Source organism: Hyla sarda, chromosome 4 (genome assembly GCF_029499605.1).
Source record: "Hyla sarda isolate aHylSar1 chromosome 4, aHylSar1.hap1, whole genome shotgun sequence".
Lineage (NCBI taxonomy): Eukaryota > Metazoa > Chordata > Amphibia > Anura > Hylidae > Hyla > Hyla sarda.
The window spans coordinates 65596933-65618981 of record NC_079192.1 but is presented as its reverse complement, the minus strand read 5'-3'; the positions used below and the strand labels follow the sequence as shown (position 1 = coordinate 65618981).

Genomic DNA, 22049 nt, shown 5'->3' with positions numbered 1-22049 from the left:
GCTAACAGGCAACCTAATAACTATGTATAAATATATCAGGGGGCAGTATAGAGATCTCTCCCATGATCTATTGATACCCAGGACTGTCTCTATAACAAGGGGGCATCCTCTACGTTTAGAGGAAAGAAGGTTTCTACACCTGCACAGATGGGGGTTCTTTACTGTAAGAGCAGTGAGACTGTGGAATTCTCTCCCGGAGGAGGTGGTCATGGGGAACTCTGTAAAAGAATTTAAAAGGGGTCTGGATGCATTTTTGGAGAATAATAATATCGCTGGTTATGTATATTAGAATTATAGGGACAGAACGTTGATCCAGGGATTTATTCTGATGACATATTTGGAGTCGGGAAGGAATTTTTTACCTCTAGTATGAGTTTTTTTTTGCCTTCCTCTGGATTAACTCAGTAGGGACTCATTAGGGATATAGGTTGAACGTGATGGACTCTGGTCTTTTTTCAACCTTATGAACTATGTTACTATGTTACTAAAAGGAAGCAATTTTGGTACATTGTAGACATGAGCGTCTTTAATTCAGTAAAGTACTTTGTATGCAATATGAATGCAGAAATGAGTGCATGGGTTGCATCTACTGCTATATGCTGTGGATAGTATCATGAGAAATCCAACTTAACTTTCTGATCTATTGTACAGTATAAAATATACTAACTGGGTAGCTATTAGTATCTGTTTGCAGGCAAACAAGATGCCATGTGCTCATTTATAGATCCCCTATGAATAATATGCAAATATGGAAGTTTTAAGACAAGCATAATAAGGCCTCGATTTTTGCATCCCTAGTAGGCAACACAAAATTGCAGTTATATTACAATTATTTGACACCGGCCATAGACTGTTAGTACTTGGTCCTGAACCCTTGGTTATTGAGTTTGTGGGCTCCACAGGTATCTACTCTGTTGTGTTTACCATCAGAGCTGCCATTAGGGCAATACTGGTGGTACTGCCCCCTGCCAGGTCCGTTTACAGATGCTTTAAAGGGGTACTCCCGTGGAAAACTCTTTTTCTGGTGCCAGAAAGTTAAACAGATTTGTAAATCACTTCTATTTAAAAAAAAAATCTTAATCCTTCCAGTACTTTTTAGGGGCTGTATACTAAAGAGAAATCCAAAAAAGAAATGCATTTCCTGTGATGTCATGACCACAGTGCTCTCTGCTGACCTCTGCTGTCCAATTCAGGAACTGTCCAGAGCAGCATATGTTTGCTATGGGGATTTTCTCCTACTCTGGACAGTTCCTAAAATGGACAGCAGAGGTCAGCAGAGAGCACTGTGGTCAGGACATCACAGGAAATGCATTTCTTTTTTGGATTTCTCTGTAGTATACAGCCCCTAAAAGTACTGGAAGGATAAAGATTTTTTAATAGAAGTGATTTACAAATCTGTTTAACTTTCCAGCACCAGTTGATTTAACAAAAAAAATAGTTTTCCACGGGAGTACCCCTTTAACTGTATTAGACACAAAATTCATCATGGTGGTCCTGCCTACTATGAAGTCAACACTGAAAAGAACACTGTTCCAAAAAAAAAAAACTGTACCTATCAAAAGACAGCTCCAGGTTTGTGTGACCCCCTTGGATAACAAAATGACAATAGGACCCCTGTCTATTCCATCCTAAGCTTCACAAGCATATAGTACCAAAGGCTCCACAAGCCAAATTGGCCCTGACACCTGTTTAGTTTTGCCTGGAGCTAAACTAGCCCGACCCCCACCAGCCTCCCTTTATAGTTGCAAATAAATCACCCTAAAAACTTTTAAACAAAGAACATAGAGGATTATGGGTAGTGTCCAATGGTGTCTGTAATATCTATACAAGCTGTGGGTACAGGGAACGCAATGACTCTCCTGGTGATAGGAGTTCATCACGTAGGTTTCTCAGCAGGACCTGTGGGGGTTAGCTCATCTTTGGGGTACCCATGGTCAGTCTATACCCTGGGTTCTACATTGGGGTTTTCTGCCTACAAACTCTTGTGTAGAGAATGACTGTTCTGTGCTACTACACAGGGATGTGTAATGTCTCTGTGCATTACTAATTTAGAATATATAATGTGTGAATGAGTCTGACAAATAAAACCGTAATATACATTGTCAGATTTTCCTTTAACCTTAAACTGAATTTTTGCCTTTAATACCATGTCACCTTAAGATCCATATTTCTGTTCTAATTCATTTCTTAATGTATTTTTTTAATGGTTGGACCACAGAAAAAATGATAAAAACCTGCCTACTTGCTGCTGCCACTAGGTGGAGCTGTAGAATATTTTCTGCAATAGGCTCCTAAGCTCCCCCTAGTGGCAAATGCAGGTACTTTAAAATTAGATTCTGATTAGAACAGAAATTTGGACCTTTGATTTACAAAAAATTGTGTTCAAAGGTGGACATTCATTTTAAGGTTGAGGCACATAGGTTAGAATCACAGGCCAGAAGTACAAAGAACAGAGATCACAGAGACACACAGGACTGTATATACGTGCTTAAGTGATGTGAGTGTAAATTCCTGAAAAGAGGCAAAAGCTGACATGTGAAGAAATGCACTCTTTCCCCCCCCCCCCCCCCCCCAAATACCTGTGCAGTACCAATCTCCTTCAATGTACATTCATCTGACTCCTACAGGACATCAACAACATATTGATAATTTATGTGTGTTGTTACAATGTAGCAATGATTAATCTGGTACTACACTGGGAGACATGTATAGAGAACAAGAGCAGAAAGGGTTAAAATGTGTCAAGATAGATAAATAAATAGATAGATATGAGATAAATAAATAGATATGAGATAGATAGATGGATAGATATGAGATAGATAGATATGAGATAGATAAATAATAGATATCAGATAGATAGATAGATAGATATGAGATAGATAGATAGATACAAACACGAGAAGATAACTGTGGCACTACAAAGTGGTGGTTAAGGTGAAAAGCGTTTATTCCATTCAGAAACACATGACAACGTTTAAGCTGCTACACTTGGCTTGAGAAAGGCTGCATTGGAGAAGCTGAAACGTTGTCATGTGTTTCTGGATGGAATAAACGCTTTTCACCTTAACCACCACTTTGGAGTGCTGCAGTTATCTTCTCGTGTTTGCATCCAGTCTTGGGGTACCGTGGCCAGGGGTTCCCCCTCTGACGTGCACCCAGCATCTACTCACCACTAGGAGTGCGGCTACCTTCTTTTGTTTTTAGATAGATAGATAGAAAGATAGATATGAGATAGATAGATATGAGATAGATAGATATGAGATAGATAGACAGATAGATAGGTATGAGATAGATAGATAGATAGATATGAGATAGATATGAGACAGATAGATATGATATAGATAGATAGATATGAGATAGGTAGACAGATAGATAGGTATGAGATAGATATGAGATAGATAGATAGATATGAGACAGATAGATATGAGATAGATAGATATGAGACAGATAGATATGAGACAGATAGATAGATAGATATGAGATAGATAGATAGATATTAGACATATAGATATGAGACAGATAGATATGAGATAGATAGATAGATATGAGATAGATAGAAAAAATCTTGTCCACAGCACCACAATTGTGCAAAAAAACCATACGTTTATTCCATAAGAGGTGTCATTACAGCAGCGACGTTTCAGTCAGCTCAATCCTGACCTTTCTCAAGGTCAGGATTGAGCTGACTGAAACGTCGCTGCTGTAATGACACCTCTTATGGAATAAACTTACGTTTTTATTTTTTTGCACAATTGTGGCGCTGTGGACAAGATTTTTTCTACTGCCTATGGGATGATCCTCTAACCAAGGGTCCAGGATCTGCGTGCACCCCCCTACGTTTCGTGGTCGTTCTACTTTTTCTAGATATGAGATAGATAGATATGAGAGATAGATAGATAGATATGAGATAGATAGATATGAGATAGATAGATATGAGATAGATAGATATATAGATATGAGATAGATAGATATACAGATATGAGATAGATAGATAGATAGATATGAGATAGATAGATATGAGATAGATAGATAGACAGATATGAGATAGATAGATAGATAAATATGAGATAGATAGATATGAGATAGATAGATAGATAGATATGAGATAGATAGATAGATATATATGAGATAGATAGGAGATAGATATGAGATAGATAGATAGATAGATAGGAGATAGATATGAGATAGATAGATAGATAGATAGATAGATAGATAGATATGAGATAGATAGATATGAGATAGATAGACAGATATGAGATAGATATGAGATAGATAGATAGATATGAGATAGATATGAGATAGATAGATATGAGATAGATAGATATGAGATAGATAGATATGAGATGAGATAGATAGATGATAGATAGATATGAGATAGATAGATATGAGATGATATAGATAGATGATAGATATGAGATAGATATGAGATAGATAGATATGAGATAGATAGATATGAGATAGATAGATAGATAGATAGATATGAGATGAAATAGATAGATGATAGATAGATATGAGATAGATAGATAGATATGAGATGATATAGATAGATGATAGATAGATAGATATGAGATAGATAGATTTGTTTATTACGTAAAGCTTTGTGACCCCTGATCTTTGACCTTATCTTTTAGCGGAGTCCAGTAAGAGAGGCACACATGCAGTGGTGGTGGTGGTGATGACTATAGGACAGAGAATAATTGAGAGACACATGGAAGAGACAGAGAGCACAGGAGGGGGAGGACATAGAAGAGACAGATGGAGGAGGAGAGAGACTAAAAATAGGTGCCAAAGAGAGCAAAAAAAACAAGCAAAAGAAACACAAAGCAGAGGAGGAGAGGGAATGAGAAGGGTAAAGAGAGATCTAGGGGAGAAGATGAGGAATAAGTCTACATACTAAAGAGACAAGAAGGAAGAAACGGAGAGGAATGGAAGGAGCTGAGAGAGAAGAAGAAGTGGATGATCCATTAAAGGAGAGAGAGAAGAGATATGAATATACAGGATGCAGTGCATATCATGCAAGTCATCTGCAGAGCATCACACCACAGGCTGTGAAATACTCTGAACAGTTCTCCTGCAATGTTATCCATCCCCATGTCTCCATGGGCAGGCGCACAGAGCTGTGCATGCTGGAACTTGTACTTCTTTTTGGCAAATTGGGTAACGCCAACTCTCTGTTTATTGGGTAGAAGACAAAGGATGAAGGGCAGAAAGGGAGACAGCTGGAGGAGAGGATGACTGCAGGGACAAAGGTGGCGGAAATTAAGCCATAAAAAATAATGTAAGGTGACACAAAGAGGAGACAATAAACAGAGAGCTTTGTGCTAGAATGGTCACAACTCAAGCAGTTCATAGTATGGAAACATTCATATATTGCAGGACTCATCTGCGCAAACGTGGTCAACACCATCATTAGTCAGTGCTGGAATTTTACTTCTTCGGTGTAATACCTTCTAAAAGACGATAGGTGGTGCTATATAATTGACTGATTTCTATGACTTTCTATTGCCATGAACAGCACTCTTACCAGATGGGTCACCCTAAGGCAGAGTTTTGCAACTAGTGTGCCTCCAGCTGTTGCAAAACTACAACTCCCAGCATGCCCGGACAGCCGAAGGCTGTCCGGGCATGCTGGGAGTTGTAGTTTTGCAACAGCTGGAGGCACACTAGTTGCAAAACACTGCCCTAGGGTAAAAGGTACACCGATTGCCATCACACTATGGAGGCAGCTGTTACATCATAGGATATCACAGGCCTTTTATATTTTAGTTCAACAATGAGTCTCATTTCTTTTGATGATGAGACAATTTTGGCCAATCAAGCACTGACGATGTGATTAATCCATTACATCCCAAGTCTCTAACCATGCCGCATTGCCAAACGTAGACAAAAGGGCAGGCCTGGTTAGCTATAGGACCAAGCAGGGCATGCAGTGCATAGTTGGAATGGTGCCTGAATGGGCCTTCTTTATACAAGCATGCTCCATCTGTATACTTATAGTAGCACCCACAATATATGCATGTTTTATTTAGTTCCTTATACCCGCCAGGACAGACCCCAGCACACACTGATGTGTGTATGGGAGCATACGTCACTTGTTGCTGCATGGCCTTTCCATGGTTAAGCAGTTTTCGGCTGCACCCCTTCATGCCCACCTGGATGCACATTCCCATCATTGCTTTGCACCCCCCTCCCTTGCACCCCATGCACTATGTCTCCAGAGCCAGATGATATAGGGATGTGAAGGGTGCAGTGCACACAATGTGCCAGTTCTCACCTAGGACCCCATGCCATGTCACCCCTTCCCCCTTTCAGGAATACTAACCTTCAAGTCCCTGTGCACAATGTCACAGGAGTGTGTGAAACAAACACTTTCTAATATCTGATGGAGACAGTGACTGTAAAACAAAACCAGCAGACCCACAGGGTACAGGAGGGCAATGAGATGGTACAAATAAGGGCAGGGGTGGAGGGCACATTGGGGATCGAAAGCATATGACATTGGGATGTATAGGCCATCGGTTAGGGGTAATGGAGAGGGGGGGGGGAAATGGTATGGTGATAAAAAAAACGGCATGGCAAAGGAAGCGGGGGATGGCATAGGGAAAAAATGAGGGTTGGCATGGAAGGCCATGGTGATGATGTAAAAAATGTGGGCAGACCATGCAGGGCCAGGACAAGGTATACAGCAGACAATATGCGTGGTAACAACAGTATCAACACGACCAACAGATCACAACAAGGGAAAAGAGACGGAGGGAGAAAACAGATTGAGAGAAGGAAGAAGGGGACAAGAGGAGAAAACACAGTGTCTTAACATCACAAAACATCACATTAGAATAGAGGCAGCATGCAGGACTATACAGGGACTACGCACTATAGACAGGCTGCCAGGAGCTCTCTACATTGGGTTACACTAGAAGTCCCAGCATGCTCTGCCAGCCATCACTGGGCACACGAAAACACTTACAAAAAGGAACTCATTGTTATGGAATCTAGTATAGACTCTAGTAAAGAAGAGTTGTTGCCCCTAGCAACCAAAATTCAAAGCTTATCTAATATCTCTAATTAGTGGCTGTGTTTTGCATAGCAACTAACTGGACTCTGGTTGCTATGGGAAACATGCCATGTAACCAAATTTAAAAGATAAGGCCCCGTTCCTTAATACTTGTGTGTGGCCAAGATTACACTGTAGGCTTCTGGATATAGAGTAACTACAGTATGTGTATTGGGTTGTATTTTTTGCCTAGCGCTAGTTTCAGAGGCCCAACAAATGTTGATATCTCCTGCCAAATTAGAGTGCAAGCTTTTTTGATAGGTAGATCGCAGCCCTTCAGATTTAACTTGGTTTGTTCTGATATCATTTCTGTTCAGGACATATGTACGTGCTTTACATGAAGGCAAGCTATAGAAGTCATTTGGAATTGGCTGGGGTAAGGATGAGAGGTAAGGGGAGGGGTACTCTAGGTCAGGAGGGTACCCACCTTGCATCAGCTTCACTGTAATATTCTCTTGCCACAATGTCCTCAAATAGCTCCCCGCCTGTGACCCTGCAACACAAAAGACAAATAAAAAAACATGTATCCCAAACACCATAAAATGCCATATAAACAGGACAATCCTGACTACATAACATCCATCATACAGGGAAGAATCTCAATGTAGGGAAACTGGGGGAGATTTATCAAAACTTGCGCAGAGGAAAAGTTGACAAGTTACCCATAGCAACCAATCAGATCACTTCTTTTATTTTTCAGAGGCTGTTGTTAAAATGAAAGAAGCGATCTGATTGGTTGCTATGGGCAACTGGTCAGCTTTTTCTCTGCACAGGTTTTGATAAATCTCCCCAACTGTGTCAATATGCCCAATGGTGTCCTGTAGGAACAGGGCCAGAAGAAGGTCTCTGGAGGACCCTTTGCAAATGTTGTGGGAGCCCCCATTTTATTTTTTGCAATATTAGCAAGGAAATATCAGGGTACAAGTGAGATGGTCCATATTTACAAAGATTGCCTTTTCAAATGGTAGTCTTAGGCTAGGTCTTAGGTCTAGGTCTTAGGCTAGGTACATCTGCATTGGAGCTCCATTTGGAACACAATAAAACTGAGAATGAATAAAATGCTGAGAAAAGTAAAAAAAAATTGTTCACGAATTACAGCCAGGTAAATTGCGCAGCAGTAGCGTCTCATTCCCTACCTGTCACTCAAACTTGACCCTTCCTTTAACTCCATAAATCTAACATAGCGGCTGGGGTGTGATCTAAACTTTTGACATGTCTGGACAACATGTCAAAAGTTTATTTAAATTACAGTGATGCTGTAATCTTTTGGGCCACAGGACAAGATGTCCTATTAGGCCCCTACCACCACTATGCTAATAACATATTGTGATATGAGATTGTGATTGACACAGAAATCTTGTAACAGATTCAGAACCCTAAATGTCCCGTACACTGCCTTTTTAAAGCTTGAGAAGGCAGCATAAGGTTACCAAAAGTAGCTCCTGTTTATTATGCTGTACTTGATGGCACAAACTGGAATTTTTTCCTCTATAGGTCCATGTGCTGTAGGCTTCAATCTTTTTTTGCACTTTTGTAAAGATATATCATTTTTAAACTTGCCTCCTTTTCATGCTACAGCTTCTTTCCTCCACCTCTTCTTTACTGCAAATCCAAAGAATAGGGGATAAGTTGTCTGATCGCTGGAGGGGTCCCGCCGCTGGGACCCCCAGCGATCTCCGTCCAACAACCGCATTCTATGTGGGGCTGCGTCTCCAGTCTCGAAAACCTCTTTGTTTTTGGAACTGGAGATGTGACGCCATCCCACGCCCTCTCGTGATGTCACACCACACCCCCTCCATTCATGTCTAAGGGAGGAGGCATGAAGGACAAAGAGGTTTCCGAGACTGGAGACACAGCCCCGCATACAGTGGGGATCAAAAGTTTGGGCACCCCAGGTAAAAATTTGTATTAATGTGCATAAAGAAGCCAAGGAAAGATGGAAAAATCTCCAAAAGGCATCAAATTACAGATTAGACATTCTTATAATATGTCAACAGAAGTTATATTTTATTTCCATCATTTACACTTTCAAAATAACAGAAAACAAAAAAATGGTGTGTGCAAAAGTTTGGACACCCTGCAGAGTTAATATCTTGTACTGCCCCCTTTGGCAAGTATCACAACTTGTAAACGCTTTTTGTAGCCAGCCAAGAGTCTTTCAATTCTTGTTTGAGGTATCTTTGCCCATTCTTCCTTACAAAAGTCTTCCAGTTCTTTGAGATTTCTGGGCTGTCTGTCATGCACTGCTCTTTTAAGATCTATTCATAGATTTTCAATTATGTTGAGGTCAGGAGATTGTGAAGGCCATGGCAAAACCTTCAGTTTACACCTCTTGATGTAATTCCCTGTGGATTTCGAGGTGTGTTAAGGATCATTATCCATTTGTAGAAGCCATCCTCTCTTTAACTTCAACTTTTTCACAGATGGCATCAAGTTAGCATCCAAAATTTGCTGAAATTTTATTGAATCCATTTTTCCTTCTACTCGTGAGGTCTTCCATCTGCCACTGGCTGCAATACAACCCCAAAGCATGATTGATCCACCCCCATGCTTAACAGTTGGACAGAGGTTCTTTTCATTAAATTCTGTTCCCCTTCTTCTCCAAATGTACCTTTGCTCATTTCGGCCAAAAAGTTCAAATTTAACCTCATCGGTCCACAGAACTTGTTTCCAAAATGCATCAGGCTTGTCTATATGTTCATTTGCAAAGTTCAAACGCTGATTTTTGTTGTGAGGACGTAGAAGAGGTTTTCTTCTGATGACTCTTCCATGAAAACCGTATTTGTACAAGTATCTCTTTATAGTGGAATAGTGTACCACAACTCCAGTGTCTGCCAGATCTTTCTGGAGGGATTGTGCAGTCAAACGAGTGTTTGAATAGTTTTTCTCACAATCCTTCGAGCTGTTCTGTCTGATATTTTTCTTGGTCTTCCAGATTTTGCTTTAACTTCCACTGTTCCTGATGACTGCCATTTCTTAATTACATTCTGAACAGAGGATATTGACATCTGAAAACATTTTGCTATCTTCTTATAGCCTTCTCCAGCTTTGTGAGCGTCAACTTTTTTCAGTTCCAGATTTCTAGACAACTGCTTAGAAGAACCCATGGTGCTGATTGTTGGGGCAAGGTCAGATGAGTCTGGGCATTTAAAACTTTTGAGACTGACATCACCTGGTCTTCCCAGATGATGATTGAGAACAATCCATGACACTGGCAGGTCTCAGCTTTGCAAAGGGGGCAGTACATGCTATAAATTCTGAAGGATGCCCAAACTTTTGCAAACACCATTCTTTTGTTTTCTGTTATTTTGAAAGTGTAAATGATGGAAATAAAATCTAACTTTTGTTGACATATTATAAGAATGTCTAATCTGTAATTTGATGCTTTTTGGAGATTTTCCCATCTTTCCTTGGCTTCTTTAGGCACATTAATAAAATTTTTTACCTGGGGTGCCCAAACTTTTGATCCCCACTGTAGAATGCGGGTGCTGCATGGAGATCGCGGAGGGTCCCAGTGGCGGGCCACCCACGATCAGACATCTTACCGCCTATCCTTTGGATAGGGGATAAGATGTATTTGGCTGGAATACCCCTTTAAAGGAAAACAGTCATCTTGTTCACCCACACTAAACCCAATACACCGGGTTATAGTGTGGGTGAACAGTAGACCAATGCGGGTTCTCTGACTAATATACATACCTTCAGTTCACTTAGTAGGCACAAGTGTTGACGTGACCATGAATATTCAAATCCAGCCAGCGGGTCCGCCTCCAGCGCGCAATTCAGCGAAGACAGAAGCTGATCTTCAGAGGGACCGGGCGCCGGACTGAGGGTATGTATATGAGAACCTGCATCAGTCTCCTGTTCACCCGCACTATAACAGGGTGTATTGGGTTTAGTGTGAGTGAACAGGATGACTGTTTTCCTTTAAAGGGGTACTCCACCCCTAAACATCTTATCCCCTATCCAAAGGATAGGGGATAAGATATCTGATCGCGGGGGTCCCGCCGCTGGGGACCCCCGCAATATAGCACGCAGCACCCACCCACCCAGCTTTCACGCCCCCTCCCATAGACTTGCATTGAGGGGGCGGGGCGTGATGTCACACGGAGGCGGGGTTGTGACGTCACGATCTTCCGTCCCCGTGGTCGGGAGCCAGACCCTCCAGTGCTTCCGGAGCTGTAACAGGTGGGTGCTGCGTGCTATATTGCGGGGGTCCCTAGCGGTGGGACCCCCGCGATCAGACATCTTATCCCCTATCCTTTGGATAGGGGATAAGATGTCTAGGGGTGGAGTACCCCTTTAATGCCCGAGACTCCACCATGTGCATTAGCTCTAACTATGATATTAGCTGCCTGACAAACTTTATCAGAGTATGGTGTGAAGCAGAATATGGACTTATGTGATGTCCCAGTACGGGATATAGTCTCCCGTACAGTACTTAGGCCCTGTCAGGTTGAGTCCCTCTGTGCCTTAGGGGCTCTCCTGAAGCGTCTTCCCCATGGTGTTGTATGTGTTATGTATAAAGGACCTTTGAGGACCTTTCAGTTAGTCACATGAAAATGTGGTAACATGTTAAATTCACTTGTTTGTTACCCAGAGAGCACCAACTAACCAGGTGACCTGCAGCTTGACCTATGGGCTTTATAAGAGGGGGAGCCATTACAATCTTTCTCTTGTGCTCTTGTGATTCATTCTTTGCTGAGGTCAAGTTCAGTCCAGACGTCTCAGAGCCTGTGTTCAGCACACCTGGAGGCTTTAAGCCTAACCTACAGCCACAAGTCAGTATGTCAAGTCATCTATGTCTGCTGTCACTATCTTCAGTCAAGTCTATTATAGTCAGCGTGGCTGTCCTAAAGTTTGTCAAGTCACTGCAACTCCCAGAAAGCTGCAAGGTCCCCTCCGTCTTACTGGCCACCTCTCTGGGATCCTGGCTTAGCTTTAAAGACTATTACCATCTGTCTACCTCAGTAAAGATACCGTTAACCCTAACCTGGTCTTGGACTATTATTACCTTGCCTAACCCAGGGATAGCGGGGCTACCGTTCGGGTGGTTACAGGGAAACAACGTCCTGGCGTCACGAACATTTAGGGGTTAATAATATCTGCCCCATACACCTCATTGCACCCCCGTGGCACACCACACTTACATTGCTACATTTCATTGCACTGAGAAAGGTGAGAGGAGCCTCATTGGACATACTCTCTCCATAGAGAGAGGGAATGCAGTGTAGTTTAGTCTAGCTTAGAGTGAGATCCCAGGATCATTTGTGGCGCCCCAATTTCTCCTGCAGTTTCTCACCTAGTCCTTATTTCAAAGCTTTTCAGACTAGAAAACTTTTATACCTTTTATTTATCCTTGGGCCCTTGTCACCAGACACTTCCCAGAGTATGCACCCTCTGTCACTGTGCTGGCCACAGAACCTGACCTCAGTCGTGACAAGCTGTGGTAATACTGTGCCCAGTAATGCCACTGCATCTGTCCCCTGCAAGGCTCTTTTTGGGCAACAACGACTTTGTTTGCATTAGGGTAAAAAAGGATAAGTTAGAAACAACTCAATAATTTTATCTTCAATTCCAATATAAGTCCACAATTGTATGAAGAACTCCACCAGGCTCCAACAACTCAGTATTCAATATATATACAAACGGTAGCAACAGGCGGCCATTCAGATGATACTGTTGTGCAGAGGATAAGGTTACTCATGTAGTCCATTTGTAGCACAAGAATTTGCATTTATTAAAATAATCCTCAGTACAGCAGTTATAGCTCCGCAAGAGATGGGCTAGAGTGACTCAAGGTGCCGTGGTTGGCTAGTAACACCTGGAGTGAATGCTAGCTCACATCTAGCCCATCTCTTATGAATCTATAAAAGATCATGTGATTCATAGTTTTTCAAGAATTCCTCTTTAAATCACATGATTTGTAATGTAAAAAATAGCTTAAACTTAATTTCGCCGCCCAGTGTTACGCCATTTTATGCTAGGGACATTAGAGACCCACTCTAAATAGGTGGCCTTGACGTGGTGAGTGGGCTTGTACCTTTTGATCAAAATGTATAATAACAACCTGTTAGTTTTTGAATTTATGCTGAGAAGCAAATTGTGGATGTGCGACCATGTCTGTTTTCTCTACTTGAATTCACATAGTGTTTTCTATCCCTTTCTTATTTTGTTGTTTTTACTTGGTCTGCACTCCACCCCTCCACCTCAGCCCAGCCCTATATAAATTAGCAGGAAGATACACAGGGCCCCTTCCTTTCTGGCAGTCTCCCAGTCTGACTGGGAGAGCATGGTAAGTGAGCTTTTACACCTTGTTCACATTGGTGTGGTGCTGTGCAGCAACAGTTGCTGCCATGGCACCGTGTCTATGGGGAGGCGTGGCCTAGGACTGGTCTGAGTGGCATTGGGGCTGCTCTGCCAGTGGGTCGTTTCCCCCCCCCCCCCCCCCATGGGCACTGGTGCCGTGGCGGTGGTGGTCGCCGCCCAGTGCTACGCCATTTTATGCTTGGGACGTTAGGGACCCACTCTAAATAGGTGGCCTTGACGTGGCAAGTGGGCTTGTAATTTTGATCAAAATGTATACTAACAACCTGTTAGTTTTTGACTTCATGCTGAGAAGCAATTAGATCAAAATACAAATTGTGGATGTGCGACCATGTCTGTTTTCTCTACTTGAATGAACTTAATTTTAATAATGGGAGTAAATATCAGGTGGGATTATAGAGTCAAGGGGTATGTATTAGGCCTACCTGCCCCTAAGTGTACAAAACTCACACCTCCTGACTGCATAATCCCTCCCATCACCTGATCATTGTTGCTCCCATTATTAAAATGAAGTTCACACCATCTGACTGATTACTTGAATTGTCAGAAAACTAAAAAACCCTCATATCTCAGGAACAGGAGGGCGTATCAAGAAACTGTAAAAAGGTGTGTGATCAGGGCTCCCTAATTTAATGATGGTACAATCCCTTTTTTTTTTTTGGCCACAGGTCCTCTATGGGTGACCCTGCAGCTGCGGCCTACTGTGGGGGGGGGGGGGGGGGGGGGGACGACACATACTATAGGGGACCCTGCTATCTACTGTGGGGGGGGGACCGAAATATGGGGGACCCTGCTGCTGTTGCCTACTGTTGGGGGGGGGGGGACCTACAATGGGGGACCCTGCTGCTGTTGCCTACTGTGGGGGGAGACCTACTATGGGGGACCCTGCATCTGCTGCCTACTGTGGGGGGGGGGAGACTGCTTCCTCCTATGGGGGAAACGCTGCTGTGACCTTTTATGGGGGAAACTTTGCTGCTACCTATTAAGGGGGAAACTCTGCTGCTATCTACCATGGGGGAAACTCTGCTGCTGCCTACTATGGGGGAACTCTGCTGCCGCCTACTATGGGGGAAACTCTGCTGCAGCCTACTATGGGGGAAACTGCTACTGCCTACTATGTGGGAAACTTTGCTGCTGGCTTCTATGGGGGGAAACACTGCTGCTGGCTTCTATGGGGGGAAACACTGCTGCTACCTATTATGGAGGAAACTGTTGCCTAGTATGGGGAATTTGCTGCATACCTAATGTGGGGGGCTATCTACTATGTTGCTGCCTAGCAAATATGGGAGGCCCTCTACTACCTACAAGCTATTATGGAGACTAATTATCAAGCTACCCCGAAAATAAGACATACCCATAAAATAAGCCGTAGCAGAATTTCTAAGCATTGGCGTAATATAAGCCATACCCCGAAAATAAGACACAGCGGTAGGCATGGCTAAGTGTACCGGCGTGGAGCAGTAAAGAAGACAGGCAGCCCTTCTTATATGGCCCTACCTACTCGGGGCACCTATGTGATGGAGTAACTACCTGAAGGGACCTGCGTACTTACTGGAGTGACCTAACTATGCAATGGGAGGGACTTTCTTACTACTAAAGGGGGAATTATTAGATTTTGAATCATAGCCGAAAGAAATCATCATGGCATCTGAGCATAAGAAGAAAAAAGAAAAGTGAAGGACGCCGATGAGAAAAGACACCTGATATAACTGTATGTAATCTCTTATATGGTATGTATTGGTAATGATGGGGGTTGTTGTCAGTCACCTGATATAACTGTATGTAATCACCTATATGGTCTGTAGCGGTAATGATGGGGGTTGTTGTCAGTCACCTGATATAACTGTATGTAATCACCTATATGGTCTGTAGCGGTAATGATGGGGGTTGTTGTCAGTCTGTTAGTATAGAACATCCTCCTAAACTTAGGTGACAGACTGACAATATTATTGCTGTTAAAGAAGTATTCCCATTCTGCAGCTGCAGGCGTGGTTAGGGTGTAACTGAGGGCAGGGTTAGGGTGTGACTGAGGGTGGGGTTAGGGTGTGACTGAGGGTGGGGTTAGGGTGTGACTGAGGGCGGGGTTAGGGTGTGACTGAGGGCAGGGTTAGGGTGTGACTGAGGGTGGGATTAGAGTGTGACTGAGGGCAGGGTTAGGGTGTGACTGAGGGTGGGGTTAGGGCGTGACTGAGGGGGGTTTAGGGTGTGACTGAAGGCGTGGTTAGGGTGTGGCAATGGGTGTGGTTAGAGGAGTGGCTTGTCCCTCTATGCTTTCAGCAAAAGTTGGGAGGTATGCATCTCCTGCTGTCTCCATCATGTTCCATACTGTTCTGCTTGTGATGGGAACCCTACAATGCACAAGTTAGATATAAAAAAAATGAAAACAAGGAACCAGTAGAGTGTCATATATGAATTTTTCAGGGCAATCAGGGCATTTCGGATTAAGATCAAATTTGTTCGGACCAAATTGAATCTGATGGCTGATTCCAAGAAAGCAGACCCTAATTTTGGGAAGGATTGTTGACGCCTATGTTAAAAGTAAAAAATGCCCCATCCGTGTTTATATATGACTACTATGGATAACAGTACAATCTGGGGTCATGCTCACTGGCCAGGCACTGGACTTCATTATGAGGGGTGTCAAGCGTGGTTATTGCTTCTGAATAATAAATCACAAGAAGGAAAAGGTGCTGGTTCTCCGCAGGGTGGGGGCCGAGGCTCAGCCTAATGAAAGACGGTTTGGGAGCTAGTAGCTACACACTGGGTTATATATAGAATGATGAGTTCTAAAATGTGTCACTGCAGCACCTGCTTTCAATAGAACAGCAACGGGAGGGAGTTGCATAAATTGTGCAGGAGTGGGGACACAGAATGTGCACAGGGAGAGAACAAAGGGGTGTACATGGCAGCATGGGGGCGTACCAAGGGTGCGCCTGTTTGAGGAAAGGCACAGAGCTGTGTACATGATTGAGACTGACAATCATGAGGGTGTTCGATCACCATCGAGGAGGACGCAAGGGAGTGGATGAGATCAGTAATAATAGACAACAGAGGAAATGCAGTGGCAGAGGTGTAGGTGGAGGGTGCTGGGCAGCAGGAAGACATAGTGACAGGTGTGCGCTGGCATAGCGCAGATCCAGCCGAGGAGATTGGTGCTAAAGCTGCGGATGAGGTCAGCACAAGAATAGCAGAGGTGGCTGCAGGGGAGGATTGAGATGCAGTGAATAGCAGATACACTCATGTCTTGTCTTCATCTAACGCCCACAGAGCTGTAACACCAAACACAGCCTGGTGTATTTATAGGCTGCGTCCCCCCTCCTCTGTGCCTGCACCAAAATCCTCTGCAGAAAGAGCAGCATGGAGGGAGATCGCTTAACACTGTAGCTTCGTCTTCATATCAAGAGACATTAGTCCGAAGATCAGCCATTTTGACAGACGTTGCAGGTGTCTGCATGCACTTTACTATATGACTGTGTACATGCACCCTTTTTAGGTAGGCTTACCTATGGATCATAGGCAACCATTCATGACATCACAATGAGTGGTGCCATATGACAACCTCAGCCCTGCTACATCTGTAAACGATATAAACAGACCCATACTGTTGCCATACAGAAGTGGTGTCCCAGCACAAAAGGCTGTCCTGTGGCTTCGGACTTCCTCAGGCAGACCTGCGGCACAGGTGTTGGGCCCACTGACAGACTGTTTCCTATATCTAATGTCTTCCAGCACTTTAATAAAGGTTTAATATATTTTCATGTTATTTCTATATATGTTATTCATATGTGTTATTGTACCTTTAAGAGAGGAGCTGTGTAAACCCATGTGACCCTGCCTGCCAATGGGAACCCCCTACATTCTTTGCCATATAGTGTAGTGGGGGGAGGAGTTGCCCCAGTTCAGCCTAGAGCTGTGAGCAGAGCACAAGTGTGGTAAAGGTGTGAGGTGTGTGAAGCTCTGAGGGAAGGCCCAGAACAAATCTATCTTCTCACATCTTATCCGGTCATTCTACAAGAATCACCCGCACGGTGGAAGTTCATGCCCTGGCGGAGAAAGCTACAGGACCTTGACAGAACCCTATCTACCAGGATCAATCTTTAGTTCTCTCTCAAGACAGTATCAATTTATTGGGTGAAAGCACCACAAGTCCCAGCAAGGCAACAGGGCTCCAACGGGGTTACGCTGCATTCTCTCACCCAAAGCCAACTGTCCGTGTAATACCATCTGCACCCAGCTCAGTAAAGACAGTTATCTATAACCTGACGTCAGTGTGTTCCTTTACTACCTGTGTCTGGCCCAGGAGAAGCTGTCTCCAACCTTGGACCGTGTATAGGATTATGGTGCCCTGGCGTCACGAAGTGATAAGGTATTTTCCTAGCACCCCCAAGGCTACTATAAAGAAATATAGACAGATGTGCAGCCAGCCTTCAGGGGAGCGGTGCTGCTTAGGGTAAAACGCTATTGAGTAAGGACACATCTGCCCCTAGACTTCTCACATGGAGCTCAGTCATGTGCCTCCAGAATATGTGCATATTCAGTGCCACAAATCCCTTGTAAAACATAGAGGAACACGTGTACAGTCCCATTAGTGATGACTGACATGGTTGCTAGGTTACAGGCGATTTTTTGCATTCACTAAATTACTTATTATTTGTGTCTTTTTCTGCATAGATGACCCCTTAGGCTTTCCAACCAGGGTGCCTCCAGCTGATTCACAACTATAACCCCAACCAGAGTGCTTCTACTGTTGAACAACTACAACTCCCATCATGTCTGGACAGCTGTTGGCTGTCCGGGCATGGTCTGAGTTGTAGTTGTGCAACAGTAGGAGCACCCTGGTTGGGAAACACTACATTAGGCTAATACTTCATGAGGACTTTGGTCACATGACATGAAGATCACATGGAACAATTGTGAATGTGCCCTAACACAACTGCAGTGCAATAGTTGCAAAAAAAATAGGAAAAAAAAATAGGAAAAAAAAATCCAAACATGCGACTCACTTGCAACATGTATGTCAGGTTTTATTTTTGGGAGTGCAATGGGCGTGGCAAATACCAAGTCACATGCAACTTGCAGCCAAATTGTTGCACCATTCAATGCAACAGCAAGTGGAAGACATTTTGTGGTAGCGGGGTGTGATGAGGGCAGATGTTGTTACCCTAGGGGCAGATGACATTATCCCGTTGTATTTGTGATGCCAGTGCAATAAAGACTCCAACGCCAAGTTACGGACAACGGTATCTTTACTGAGGGTAGACAGATGGTAAAGTCTATACAGTTCAGCCAGGGCCCAAGGAGGTGACCAGTGACACAGAGACCTTAAGGGCTTGCTGGGACTTGTAGTAGGACTGAACAATTGAATGCAGACCACGCTGACTTGACAGATGACAGGGACTGACTTGACTTGACTCATAAAGCTGTGACTTTATCTTACTTGACTTGATGGTGGATGCAGGACTGGACTTTGAGGTCTCCAACACTCTGGACACACACACTAGGCGACTGCACTGGACCTCAGCAGGAAGCAAGAGCTAAGAGAGAAGAGCAAGCTAGGGCCACCCAGGGCTTATATGGGGGAGACTAGCAGGGAGCCCATAGGTCACTCGTAGGGTCCCCTGGTCACTGGTACCTTCTGGGTAACAATCACATGACATAACTCTTGAAGATACAACACATTTTATAATACAATACACTGCAGAACATATGTACAAGGCAGCCAGGGTACAGGGTTACATCTCCCGTAGTGGGCCAGCAACCACAATTTTTTCTTCCATGTAACTAGATTTCGCGTAACCAAAAATTTGGCCCTAACCTTAAGATTAAAACTAAAATGCTGCTCTGAAAACCACTGTCGGGTAAAGTGAATAAAATGGATTATCTAGTGAAAATACTAGGGACAATAGTGTCTGACAAGGGGTGGGATCAGGACTGTATTTGCCACTAGGCACCCGAGGGCTTGTGCCTAAGGCAGCAGTGTCGAGGTGGGAAGCACTTAAAGTGTACCTGACATGTGAAAAAACTTTTGATATGTCCCAGAAAAGGCATATCGAAAGTTTTGATTGGTCGGGTTTGGAGTGTTCAGGCCCCAACCGATCACATGAATAAGCCGTGAGAAGTCTTCGCTTAGCTCATTCTCTTTCGGTCATTGTGTCACGTGACCTGTATGGTTGCATAATGTAAACTGGTCGTGTATGATCACAACTGTTTTTGGTGGAATATGGCGCATGTTTCTGTGCTTGGTGAAACTGGTCAGCATATATTATGATAAAATGCGCTTTTTAATAAATGCCAATGTTAGTGTTGGTGATTGGTGCGCAGATTTTCACACCTGGCCAGGAGAACATGAGAAATCAGGTTGTTAACACTTTTGCTTACTTTAAAGATAAAATGGTGCAGCTAGCGGCACGTAGTCAGGGTTAACGTGACTTTTTTTGCGCAATTCTGTGCAGCTTTTCAAAAAGTCACACATGATGGCCCTGGCGGAAAAAAAAGAATTAAAAAAAAAAAAAAACGCTCACCTAAAAAACGCTACCTAAAACATGCCCACTGTGCCCTAGGTGCAAAAAAGGCATGTGCACCAGCGAAATTCGCTTCGTAAAGGCAACGTGCGCTCGTTTGCCAGTCTAAAAGGTCAATGTGCACCTTGGTCACAGGAGCAAACGCCTTGATAAATCTCTGTCCTGGAGTCATAGACACAGAGCGGGGAGAGGAGTGTGTGGCTGACCTCCTCTCTCCCTGCTCATTCTCCTCTTTGGTCAGGGTCTGAACACTCAGCTCCCCCCAACTGATGAAAAATTTGTGCTCCAACTGATATCCCTATGACGCGAGATTTATTTTTTGTAACAGGTACACTTTAAAGGGGGTGCAAAATCCGTTGCACAGAGTAAAATCTGCTGCCTATCCTTCTATGAATAGACACACAGGGCTACCCGCGGCAGCAATGTGTGCGCAGTGAGGTTTGGAGGTGAGCCCAGCATGCCTCACTGCACACACAGGGCTGCTGTGCTCGGTGTTTCTGCTCATAGGAGAATATGCAGTGTATTTTCTGCTACACAGCGGATTTCGTGCATAGTGAAATACACTGCATGTATGTGTGACCCTAGCCTAAGTGAGTAAAAAAAATATATAAATACCCTTATAGGGTGTATTTAGTCCAAATGGGTGGAGTATATGAGGCAGTAGGTGAACTGTCATTTGATGTGTTGGAAGCAGAAAAAATGGGTAAGCGTGAGGACCTAAGTGAATAACAAGGTCCAAAAAGTGATGACTAGACAACTGGGTCAGAACATCTCCAAAACAGCCATGTGTAATAGGATATTCTCACTATGCAGAGGTCAGCACCAGCCAAAGTGCTCCAATGATGGACAAACAGTGAACGAGCAACAGGATCATAGCACCCATGGCACTTCAAGGGTATTAGACTGCAAAAGAATGTCATTTTGGCATAGATTTGCCATGTAGATATATATATGAACAATAGGATGACCGCAGCACTCCAAAGTATTAAAAACAAAAAGTGACTTTTATTCCATGAACAGGCAGTTGCGACGTTTCGGTGTTCTCACAACACCATTCTCAAGGCTTGGGAATGGTGTTGTGAGAACACCAAAACATCGCACTTGCCTGTTCATGGAATAAAAGTCACTTTTTATTTTTGATACTTTGGAGTGCTGCGGTCATCCTATTGTTCCTGTATCCTTTTGGACCTATGACCGGGGTCCCAGAGACCTGCTTCACCATATTTATTTCATTCCCTGTTTTGGAGGTGCTGCTCTCCACCCAATTATACATATATATATATATATATACATATATATATATATATATATATATATATATATATACATATATATATATATATATATATATATATACATATATATATATATATATATATATACATATATATATATATATATATATATATATTTGCATAAGTTTACTTTTGCTTCAACTGTATGGTAAGGTATAGGTCCACATACTTTTTCAATACAGCTGGAATGCGTCTCAGTAAACCTTTTTCTATGAGACGTTAATGGCAGAAATATGCAAAAATATAGGCATACATACAGTATGAATAAATCTACAGGAATGTATTGAATAGATTGGAACAACTAAGATAACTTTTCTTCTATGAGACAAGTGCAATACTGGCTCCTACTGAGCTCCATGCTAGGGGGCAGTATTGTCTACATTTATACCAATATCCCAGTATAATGCACCTCACCCAGCTAGGAAATATTGCATGAAGATTTTGATACTGTGCAATGATTTAATAAGAACATGTATAGGGAAGCAAGCAATTTCTTTGTTTTACAGTGAATGTCTAATGCTGTGGTCTTCAAACTGTGGATCTCCAGATGTTGCAAAAGTACAACTCCCAGCAAGCCCGGACAGCCAGCATGCTGGGAGTTGTAGTTTTGCAACATCTAGATTTTCACAGGTTGGGGACCACTGGTCTAGTGGATGGTTCCCACTCTCAAATCCTTATTTGTAATCACTCAACACTCTTCATAGACTGATCATACTTTCCCATAGTTCCCTTTGTTGATGACAAAAACACCTGCCTGGAACTCAAATGCATTGTACCTTTATAAATAATAAAACTTCTAAAAACTTCCTGAGGAGCTGTAAATGTCTTTTTTCTTAGGGAAAGGTTTTGCAG

The 22049-nt window shown here is 43.1% G+C and overlaps 1 protein-coding gene across 14 annotated transcripts in view; it reads right to left on the bottom strand.

Annotated features, from left to right (window-relative positions):
- The window catches only part of CAMK2B (calcium/calmodulin dependent protein kinase II beta), a 150378-nt gene that overhangs the window by 45476 nt on the left and 82853 nt on the right, over positions 1 to 22049 (bottom strand). For 10 of the 14 annotated variants that reach the window (XM_056571262.1, XM_056571270.1, XM_056571271.1 and 7 more), the window contains exon 5: positions 7482 to 7547. In XM_056571262.1, the coding sequence (XP_056427237.1) occupies positions 7482 to 7547 (66 nt within the window). Of the gene's footprint in view, positions 1 to 6322; positions 6396 to 7481; positions 7548 to 22049 lie in introns of all 14 variants that reach the window. The other 4 variants (XM_056571263.1, XM_056571264.1, XM_056571266.1 and 1 more) reach the window with 1 other exon arrangement.